Source organism: Rhamphochromis sp. 'chilingali' (assembly GCF_963969265.1).
Source record: "Rhamphochromis sp. 'chilingali' genome assembly, chromosome: 6".
Lineage (NCBI taxonomy): Eukaryota > Metazoa > Chordata > Actinopteri > Cichliformes > Cichlidae > Rhamphochromis > Rhamphochromis sp. 'chilingali'.
The window spans coordinates 14,080,853-14,092,044 of NC_137933.1; the positions used below are offsets into that span (position 1 = coordinate 14,080,853).

Sequence of the window (11,192 nt, forward strand, 5' to 3'; positions counted from 1 at the left end):
GGATTTGAAATAACACCCCCAAATGATGGAAGCCGTTGCATAAAATTAAGACACGCTTCTACATACCTTGTAAAAATGAAAACATCTACCAAAAAGTAAAAAGAGAAAAACAAGCAGGCTAGTCACGCATCTTGCTCGAGTTTAAAAGTACGAGCCGCTATGATCGCCTAAGGGTAGACTGCACAAGGTTTGCAACCCTGCATACTGCTGGGGTGTGATTGTTTGTGCATTTGTTTTAATACGTGAGTAATCATCTACAAGGGAGTTGGCATAGGGACAACAATGGCCTAATGTGTTAGGCTCTTCTGTTGGCAAAAGTATATAAAAGAGGCAGCCTGCTGGAGGAGAGAAGGAGTAAAAGAGACAGAAAGGTACATAGGCGTTTGCTGTCACGTGCCATGATGGAGATGTATTAAAGACTTTTCTAATGTTTACTAGACTGTCGTGAATGTGATTAAATTAACTCTGCAAAGGTTATTAGGCTCAACATAAAACACTTTTTGGCATAAAAAAATTAAACGGCTTATGAACTGTAGTGTATACATTGATACCAAGGGAATAATATCATTGTACTAATTTTAACAATTAATCCTAAACAGTTACTGAAAATAAGAAGGGATGCTTATGTGTGTTTATAAGGTTTAATACCACACTTCTGGATTGCTGAATAAGCTTTGCAGATTTGCATGGAAAGGTTAAACATCATGATGAACTTGTGTTTATTATACCGTCTGCCTGACTCAATTAGATAAATAAAGTCTTTGGCATTAGATTAGATTAGATAGAACTTTATTAATCCCTCGGGTGGGTTCCTCTGGGAAATTCGATTTCCAAAAAAGCACAGCACCGACAGAAGTTACAGAGTTACAGAATATTATATATATATATATATATATATATATATATATATATATATATATATATATATATATATATATATATATATATATATATATATATATATATATATATATATATATATATACACATATATATATATATATATATATATATACACACACACACACACACATATATATATAAATACAGAGACAATATAAATAAAATATACGAAGGGGATAAATAGAGTAAATAGGAATAAAAATAAAAATACAAGTGAATTGCACATTTCAAGTATTGAGTCTATTGCACCGTTGACTATTTACAAAAGTATTGCACAAAAGGTATTGCACAGTGAGGTGAAGAGGCACTACAGCTTAGTTGTTCCCTCCTTTGTCCTCCTGTTTCCCCTCCCTCTCCCCTCCAGAGAGGAGTTAAACAGTCTGATGGCGTGTGGGACAAAGGAGTTTTTAAGTCTGTTAGTTCTTGTATTTGGGAGAAGCAACCTGTCACTGAACAGACTCTTCTGGTTATTAATGGCCGTGTGCAGAGGATGCCTGGCATCCATTAAGTTGGACCTTGAAGTGTAGTAGAATGAGCTTTGCCCTTCAAATACTATAACATGTCCTCACCACAGCTGGGTCATGCAGTTTTTAGAGACCGTCACTGTGTTACAACATTACTTAGCCTGTGGCCATAACATTGCACTTTAGGTATGTGAAGATGCCATCTAATTTGAGAAGGCGTGTGGGTGACGTGATTACAAAACAGGGCATGTTAGCACCCATGTGTCTTTTATCTCAGACCCACAACTTTTCTGGAATTGTTGATTTGTGCAGAGAAACACTGCTTATTTGTGAAGCTTTTGTGTTGATGCTAACCTAGTGCAATTAATGAAATGATGACAGACAAAAGACACACACACCACTGATGCTGGAATGACGCATTTCATGCATGCAATAAAGAGGTGCACCCAAACTGTATTGCATCAAATGCATACATGTCCATACCAATTAGAATATTTTTCTTTCTATTTAAAAATTTGCAGAATTACATTATATAGAAAATGCAATGACTGCCTTCCATGATAAATGACTGGGGATAGTACCCAACTATAATAATAATGGATTGGATTTATATACCACTATTCATTCACACACTGGTGGAGGCAAGCTACGGTTGTAGCCACAGCTGCCCTGGGGCAGACTGACAGAAGCGAGGCTGCCATATCGCGCCATCGGCCCCTCTGGCCAACACCAGCAGGGTAAAGTGTCTTGCCCAAGGACACAACGACCAGGACAGAGAGCCCGCGGATCGAACCGGCGACCTTCCGGTTACAGATACGCTTCCCAACCCCCTGAGCCACGGTCGCCCTATGGCACATTAATACACATACATTTGCATATGGAGTATAAATATGAACATTTTTGATACTTTAAAACTTAGTCAGTCTGTGACTTTAACTTTCTTTCCTCTGGTATTGATGTTAGTGATTCATGTCTGGACATTGTAAATATTATGGCCAACCTGACTGCGCAGGATGATCGACTTTAGTTTTTCACCCACACTCATCAGGATTTTTTTTTTTTAAAATAAACTTATGACACATAACTTGATGACACAGGAAGATGATTGCGTAAATGTTTGCAACTTGAACTAAATCAGTTCAGAAATAAAATCTTTCACATGGTTCAATGTGGAATGACCCCCAGAGTGAGACAGAGAGGCTAAAGCGGAAAGACATGCTGCCAACGGGCTCTTTGTGTGGCAGCCAAGAGTGTTGAGGAGTCACGAAATCCTGTTGCCGTGAACTTGATTCACAGAGCTAACTGAAATCTAACAAACACAGATAGAATTTAAGTGGATGTTAACTAGCTGAAAAAAAGTACATTATACATTGTACTTATTTGAAAAAAGTACATTTTTTTCAAATACTACATTAGTATTAGTACAATGTTAGTGCGCTTAAAGGCCAATTAGATTTTTTTAAATCTAAAATAATAAATTTCATATTCTTAGTGACAAGGTTTGCCTTTGAAATCAAAACACTTCAGTTTAACCATAGTACTTGAGTAAATGTACTCTTCTTCCACTAACAGTAAATCTAGTCAACAAGTCAAAAGCATTGTTATAAAAATTATCTTACTGTCATGTCACGTTATGACGTCCACGTGAAACCTCACGTATCAGTCGTGATCCAACAGCGCCATCTATAGACGGAAGTGTACCCTGCGTCTTACCGCCCCGACCCATCACCTCACTGCTGCAAAACACAGCACAGGCCGGGCTACAGTAGTCTGTCTGTGAATAACAACAAGGAACACCAGCAAGATGTCTGACATGGAAGATGATTTTATGTGCGATGATGAAGAAGATTACGACCTGGTATTTATAAATAAAATTATTCTGCTTGCTTGAATATTGTTAACGTTTGTCCGCTGAGCGCTGACACAAGTCCCGACAGTACATGCTAGCTAATGTTAGCGCTTTAGTTAGCCTGCTGGCTAGCACCAAGTTGACAGCGAATGAATAAAGTTAGCTTCCTAGCTGGCTATCCATAGTTGGTTTTGGCTGATATGCTGCTAACTGATATTAATATACTTTAAACACGTAGTTTAAAGCGTATCCAGCTGTCATTTGGATTTGAACTGCAGTCAGGAAAATCAAGTCAACTGGCTAGCTAGCAAGCATGACAATAGCTAACATTAGCTCATGGTTAATATTAATAGAATATTTTCACAGGCGGTCTGGCATGCTTAGTTTTTGCGTTAACTTGCTGAGAGTTTGTGGTGAACATGTGTTTTATACGTTTGAAGTGACTTTTGCGATCTAAGTTTTTACATTCTTGTATACTTAAACTTAGGAATACTCAGAGGACAGCAATTCAGAGCCAAATGTGGACTTGGAGAACCAGTACTATAACTCCAAAGCCTTGAAGGAAGATGATCCCAAAGCAGCGCTTAGCAGTTTCCAGAAGGTGGAGTCATACGCCAGAACAATAATTTCTTCTCTGTAGCTCTCTATTTAAGTTACTTAAAAATGGAATTTACTAACGTATGTTGACTTTGGTGTGTTCAGGTGCTGGAACTAGAAGGAGAGAAAGGAGAATGGGGGTTCAAAGCACTTAAACAGATGATCAAAATCAATTTTAAGCTGGTATACTTTGTAAAACCTTTCACCATTTTCTTTTACACTTACCCCACAAATTATTGAGAGGTGGTTTAATGTGTTTCTCAACTCTGTAGACAAACTTTCCAGAGATGATGAACAGGTACAAGCAGCTTCTCACGTACATAAGAAGTGCTGTTACCAGAAACTACTCAGAGAAGTCCATCAACTCCATTCTGGACTACATCTCTACCTCCAAACAGGTGTGGATAGACTGTTTGACATGCATATGTTTTGGGGACTTGAAGCGTTTACCGTGTTCAGTGTTTTCTAAAATCTACTTCTCTTGTCACTAGATGGACTTGCTCCAGGAATTCTATGAAACCACACTGGAGGCTTTGAAGGATGCAAAAAATGACAGACTGTGGTTCAAAACTAATACAAAGGTATACAACGATTTCCCATTGATTCCAGGTAGTCTTAAATAATTCTCTAGTAAAATAAATGTTCAGACTTTATTTTTTAATTCAGTTGGGGAAACTGTACTTGGAAAGAGAAGAATATGGGAAACTGCAAAAGATCCTTAGACAACTACACCAGTCCTGTCAGGTAATTTGTTCTGTTAATCTTTATTTTGCAGAATATGGAATATGTGTCTTTGGTTTTATCACAGCATTGTCTTGTAGATCTAATTAAATGCAACGTGGTTGCCCGGTTACTTCAGGCTGAGATAATATCCATTTCTTAATTAAGAGTTCAAATAAGTCTTTATTCACTACTTTTGTTATCATGAAGCTGCTGGTATGTTAGAAGCGTATGTATATTTCACAATAGTAATTATTTAATAAATGGTTGCTTCTCTCTTTTTTTCTTTTTTTTTTATGAACTACAGACAGATGATGGCGAGGATGACCTAAAGAAAGGCACGCAGCTGTTGGAGATCTATGCTCTAGAGATCCAAATGTACACAGCACAGAAAAACAACAAGAAATTGAAAGCCTTGTATGAGCAGTCCCTTCATATTAAATCTGCCATTCCTCATCCACTCATAATGGGAGTTATTAGAGGTATGAAGGCGTAGCTCACAGAGCAGTTGCATAGTTTAATGTGCAACTGCTACACTATATATTGTCAAGCTTTTTGCTGCATAACTTGTGGTTTTTGCTTTTTTGTTTTTGTTGTGGTCCTGGCCAGAGTGTGGTGGGAAGATGCATCTGAGGGAGGGTGAATTTGAGAAAGCTCACACAGACTTCTTTGAGGCCTTTAAAAACTACGACGAGTCTGGAAGCCCACGAAGGACGACATGCCTGAAGTATCTGGTCTTAGCAAACATGCTTATGAAGTCTGGAATTAACCCCTTTGACTCTCAAGAGGTGGGAATTAGTTGTTTTATAATTTTTTGTAAGGTTGCTTTCCGTAAATGGTGATAGAGTGTATCTAGTAATATAAACAACACACAGATTAGCTGGTTGCCATATGTTTTTGCAGGGTTTGTTGTTGTTGTTGTTATTTTGAAAAGGCATCCAGTGGATTTTATTCATTAATTTGTAAGTTGAACTGTTTTTACACGAAAAAAAGTGCACATGCAGAATTACTGAAGCATTCATGAAACGTGCGAACTGCTAATATTGTTATCGGGTTAATTTGTTTGTATGCATGATCTGAGGCAAGGCTAAATTTTTAAATACTGATCAGTCACAGATTTGTGCGTGTAACATTCGTATGCATTGTTAATGAATGAATAATGTTTTATGCTTAAGCTGCAAATAAGTCCTTTTTTTCCCCCCCAAGGCCAAACCATACAAAAATGACCCAGAGATCCTAGCGATGACAAACTTAGTAAGGTAAGCATGCATTCATATTCTATTCACTAATAGTACAGCATGCATCACAAAGTTAGTTAAGCGCACAAATTGTTAAACATAAAAAATAGTGCAGGTGTTGTTTAATCCAAAAAACACCTTTTCCGCTAGTACTTACTCAGATCGACTCAATGCAACTAGACTCTACTCTGTTTTGGTCATTTTCCTTTAGCTGAAAGTCCCTCGATGACATTTGTATGCAACAGGAATACCACAGCAACAGTGATGGTATATATTCTGGTTGGTGTATTGCTTTTTGTCAGACACGGGGACCATGGTGTTGTTTTATTTTTTAGCCTTTTCTCCTGTTGTGGGGTTTCAAAAATGTCTGGTTTGATTTTCATAAACGAGATGCTGTCACGCCTCATTAAGCGATATCACTGACTAGGCAATCGGTGGCTAGTCTGTTGATGTCGCATCTTTGGATTGCCTCAGATCAGTTGGAACCCTGGCTGAATAGGTTTTTAAAAAAAAGTACCTGGTACAGGTACTACCACCTAATGGAAAACCCTAAGTCGGTACTAGTTAACAAGGGCTATAAGTTATTACATACAAGTAATAAGAATAATCTAGTCCTGAACGGGTCTTAAAACGAGTTAAATAGAACATCAGATGAACTACAAAGTATGACATATTATACTGTGTCGTCGTTTATTTAACAAAAAATAGGGCAAAATGCAGAAACGGTATGCTGAAAACAAAGCTTTTTTAAAAAAAGAGGAGTTCATTGTTGATAAAATGACTGCAAGGTGCCCAGGTCACGTGGCACTTTGCAAGGCAAGCTGACCGCCCCCGTGCTTGACAGTTGATATGAGGTGTTTTTCCTGATATGCTGTGTTTGGTTTTCTTAAAAGGTTGTGCTTTCTGTTATGGTCTCCACCTTAGCCTCCTCTAGCCAAAGGATATTGTTCCATAAGTCTTGTGGTTTGCTCAGATTCACTTTTGTAAACCTAAGCTATGCTGTCATGTTCTTTATAAAGAGAAGATGTTTTATCCTCGCAGATCTTCCAAACAAGCCATACTTGTTCAGTCTTTTCCTCATTATACTGTCATGAACCTTGACATTTAACGTGTTAACTGAGGCCTGTAGAGTCTGAGATCTAGCTCGTGGATGTTTTTTGCAAAATCTCTGAGCATTCCACAGTCTGACCCTGTTGGGATGTTCACTCTTGAAAACACTTGTCTTGAATTTTTTCCACTTGTGAAAACAGTGGTATGGCAGACTTCATATTGTTTGGAAATTGCCTTAGAAACCTTCCCAATATGATGAGCAGCAACACAAAAGATCATTGATGATGCCTTTCATCCTTGGCATTGTGTTAACACACACCCAAATGCTCCAAACTGCCAAAACATCTGCTTTCATAGAAGTGGTCACACTTGCTAATAATCAGTTAATCAAGCATATTTGATTCACAGCACATGCTCCTACTTACCTTCTGGATTTCTATGGAAATAGTAAGGATGTATTTAGTTTTTCTCAGAGATTGCTTCTGCATTTTGATTTAGTTTTTGTTAAATAAATAATGACAATGTAGAACGTATTGTTTTGTAGTTCATCTGAGGTGATATTTACCTACCTGATCCTTAGTAGTTGTATTTATCTGCTAAGGGCCAGATTGTTTTTATTACATAATGATCTCTATGATCACTGTGTGGTTGTTGCTTGCACACTGTCTCCAGCTCCGTCACTAAACCAAGCATTTCACTACATATCGTACTGTGTATGACTGTGTACGTGACAAATAAAATTTGAATTTGAATTTGAAATTTTAAACCGTGTCTGTAAGGAGAGAACAAGCTTTAACACAAAAAGAGACTTTTAACTGGCAGAGATTGCCATCAGTCCCAGGCACATCATGTATAAAAATCATTTCTCGGAAATCCCACGTTCTATTCAGGTTTACTTAGGGTGTGTGGGTTAATAATTTAAGTTGTGCAATTGCATGCTAGTTGTAATCGTTTTTAATAGCCTGAACAGTGATATATTAACAAAATTAGTGGTAGTAGGCTTATTCATAGCAGCTCGCAAAGCAGTAAGAGGATTTTTATAAATGATCAGCCCATATTTTTTTTGTCTTCCTGAAACTTTTACTGGTCTTCTGCTTCCTCTTTTACACTCTTTAGTCTGCATGTTTGCATAAACAACAGGCACAATTTTGTGTTCTACGATTAAATTTAAGACTTATTACATAAACAAGAAGATCGGAATGCACGCTCAAAACTGCAATAAGAATGGTGTTTACATAAAAATGTAACATTTTCGCAATGTGTTTGACAGCTTTCAGGATGAGAGTTTGTGTGTGGGTCACGGGGACACCATAAATACAGTAAAACAACAGTGACTGTTTTCCCTTTCAGCGCCTACCAGAACAATGACATCACTGAATTTGAGAAAATCCTGAAAACAAATCACAGTAACATAATGGACGACCCTTTCATCAGAGAGCACATAGAGGGTGAGTGGTGAACGTGACTTCAGTCCACGTGCTCAGTGAATGAGTTTGAAAAGTGTATCTGATTATGTGATGTTCTGTTGCAGAACTCCTGCGCAATATTAGAACTCAAGTACTTATTAAACTCATCAAACCGTACACAAGAATACACATCCCTTTCATATCAAAGGTAAGACCAAGGGCAATAAAGTTGTCCCATACATTGACTCTGTCTGTAGTCTTTCCTCTTTAGATAACCATTTATGCTCATTTGAATTTTTTTTTAGACTTTAAATGGGTTCTACTGAAAAGCATTCACTCAAATTCAAGACCAAAAGGCTGAATGTGGAGTACAGAACAAAGATGGTGTTCAGACAGAATCTCATGTTGAAATGTTGTTGATTCTGGTTATACGTCACATTCTTTATTATCAGTCTAGCAGTCTTCGCTTTCAAAACTGAACACAGTGTATACACTATGGGAAGAAAGGTGTAAATGTGACTCAGGTGTAAAAAAAAGCTCCATTACTTTTAGTTTAACATCATTGCCTTGGAATGTGCAGCTGTCATTCCGGCACAGATGAAAGGAGCTGATTTGGTGAGAGGCATACGTTTCTGACTGAAAGGAAAATTTGGTTTCCCTTCCCAGTCTGTCACTGTACTTTCAGTCTTTAAAGATTAATGGAATCAAGTATAACAGAAGTAAATAAAATACTGTTTTGGCATCAACATAACTTTATCCTGATGAAATCAGCATATGGAAGTCAACAGGTATATAATCACATTAATGGATCTCCAGAAAGAAGTACTAAAATAGTATGGTTCTGTGGTATAATATGTAAAAATGTGAATTCAAACAAAAAAAAAGAACTGAAATGTACATTGTAGGTTTATTTCCCCTGTTTATTTCAACCTTGATTAGCAACGTTTGGTTTAAAACAGAAAAGAGAGCTAAAGTGTCTGATAAACTGATAATCTTCACATAAGTAGGGGAATTATTAATAATTCAGAATGTTTAGGTATACTTGTTGGCGTGCATCTGAGTGGATCGGTCTTCACTTCTTCCTTTGTGTTTCAGGAGCTGAACATTGATGTGTGCGACGTGGAGAGTTTGCTGGTGCAGTGCATCTTGGATAAGTAAGCTTCTCACATGTGTGCTGAGAAATTGAGCAGAAAAAAGATCCTTCCTGTAGATAGATGTACTTCCTCATATTTTGCATCCTTTGGCCAATAAGGGAGTAAGGCGGGTATGAATAGACAGTTTCAGTTAGATCTTCAGTTTAATTTACAGTCTTACTGTAACAGTGACCTTACGTAAATGCTTGTGTAAATGACATGCCAAGATGTGAAAACAACACACAGCGTGTTTTTACTTTTAGTCATTTTCTTGTTGTCATCTGCAAGGTTTTGCTACAAGATTGAAAGTATCAGGAAAAGAAAAACCACAGTTATTATTTTCTTTTCCTAAATATGGTTTCAAAAACTGAAATCTTTAAGTTTTGCTTCTTTGTCTTCTCAGTTATTCTGCCTCTGAAAGGAGGGCGTATGTAATCGCTTCCTTCTGCTTGTTCCTCTGTTTGTCTATTTGTTAGTAATCTAGTGTCCACAGTTTGCAAGATATCAAATTTTGGGTGATGTTAGATTCCAATAATGAGCTGATTTAATTTAGGTGGAAATCAAGTTCAATGTGAAAATCAGTAAAAACGTTATATTACTCACAATTAACAACAATATTCTGGGTCTTGGAGGATATTAGTACCTATGTTGGCTTAAGTATTTGAACCTTGACGGACCTTGTTAGCGCCCCAAGGTCATTGTTGACTTTGGAAAGAAAAAAAAATTCAAGAAACCATATAGGGTAGTCATGACAAGGCATGGAGAGGGCTGTACAAAAAACTGTTTTATTTTTTTTCTCATGCGCTACAAAATGTCACAGTGATGCCATAACAGGGTGATGTCATCATATTGTATTAAAAGCAAAAAATTTAGTATAGCCGTTGCTCTTCGTTGGGGAGTTACACTCGCTGATTGGTCTTGTGTTCTGTATTTTCTTATGTGTTTTTATTGTATCACATGGTAATGGTATTTTTAAAAATAAAAATTGCATTTTAGTGCTGCACTTTTTAAAAATCCACTGAACTCCTATATAAAATCAAGTGGAAGTCTTGTAAACACACTGATACTTTTCTTTCCTTTTCCTTCACAGCACAATCCATGGACGAATTGACCAGGTGAACCAACTACTAGAACTGGACTACCAGAAAAGAGGAGGGGCTCGTTACACAGCTTTAGACAAATGGACAAATCAGCTGAACTCCTTGAACCAAGCCATTGTTAGCAAGCTCACATGATGGCCTGTAAAATCAAGAGACAAGGAGAAATGGCATGTTTGAATACATCCATAAAGTTATGCTACTGTGCTCCTTCAAGTTTATCCTCTGAGTCAAGAGGCACAGCACAGGCTTTGAGAATGCGTCAATATCAAGAAGACCTCCAGCACTCTTAAGACAGTGTTCAGAGTGTGTTGTTTTGTGCTGATAAAAGGAAATCACTGGCACTTGTTTTTGTTTTCCGTGTTCCTAATTGGCAAATCCTTTCATGTGCAACACAAAGTTGCTTAAGTTGTGAAACAAAACCTCCAAATGTGTATGAAAACCTGTACACAGTATTTTAATGTATGCTGTTGCCTGTTGGTAATAAAGATTTCTCTCAGCACTAAATGAGTTCAGCTGCCTTTGACTAGCTACAAACTTTGTGCTTTGGGAATTTGATCAAGTAGAATTGAATAAATAAAGGTTTTGAAACTGTTAGCATTGAGATTCATTAGCATTTTCTTTCGTGTTACTTTGACTTCCCCTTTGAAGATTTTTTTGTGCGCTCGTGACGTAAAACGGTTTCCAGTCGCTTGAAACTTTTTGGACCTCAGCGGCTTCCGTTCCAGGTGACAC

The 11,192-nt window shown here is 37.4% G+C and overlaps 1 protein-coding gene across 1 annotated transcript; it reads left to right on the plus strand.

Annotated features, from left to right (window-relative positions):
* The first annotated feature begins 3,074 nt into the window (after positions 1-3,074).
* On the plus strand, positions 3,075-10,964 carry cops2 (COP9 signalosome subunit 2). The gene is made up of 13 exons (XM_080885502.1): positions 3,075-3,225; positions 3,704-3,817; positions 3,919-3,996; positions 4,086-4,211; positions 4,305-4,394; positions 4,480-4,557; positions 4,841-5,015; positions 5,143-5,321; positions 5,740-5,792; positions 8,172-8,269; positions 8,353-8,435; positions 9,323-9,381; positions 10,451-10,964. The coding sequence occupies exons 1-13, from the start codon at positions 3,172-3,174 to the stop codon at positions 10,593-10,595; spliced, it is 1,332 nt and encodes a 443-aa protein (XP_080741628.1). The 5' UTR covers positions 3,075-3,171; the 3' UTR covers positions 10,596-10,964.
* The last annotated feature ends 228 nt before the right edge of the window (positions 10,965-11,192 follow it).

Excerpts from the sequence above, each read along its gene's own strand:
- cops2 (XM_080885502.1), top strand. The coding sequence starts at position 3,172 with ATGTCTGACATGGAAGATGATTTTATGTGCGATGATGAAGAAGATTAC. Across the intron at positions 4,212-4,304 it reads ACATCTCTACCTCCAAACAG|ATGGACTTGCTCCAGGAATT; the intron begins GTGTGGATAGAC and ends TCTTGTCACTAG. Across the intron at positions 4,558-4,840 it reads AACTACACCAGTCCTGTCAG|ACAGATGATGGCGAGGATGA; the intron begins GTAATTTGTTCT and ends TATGAACTACAG.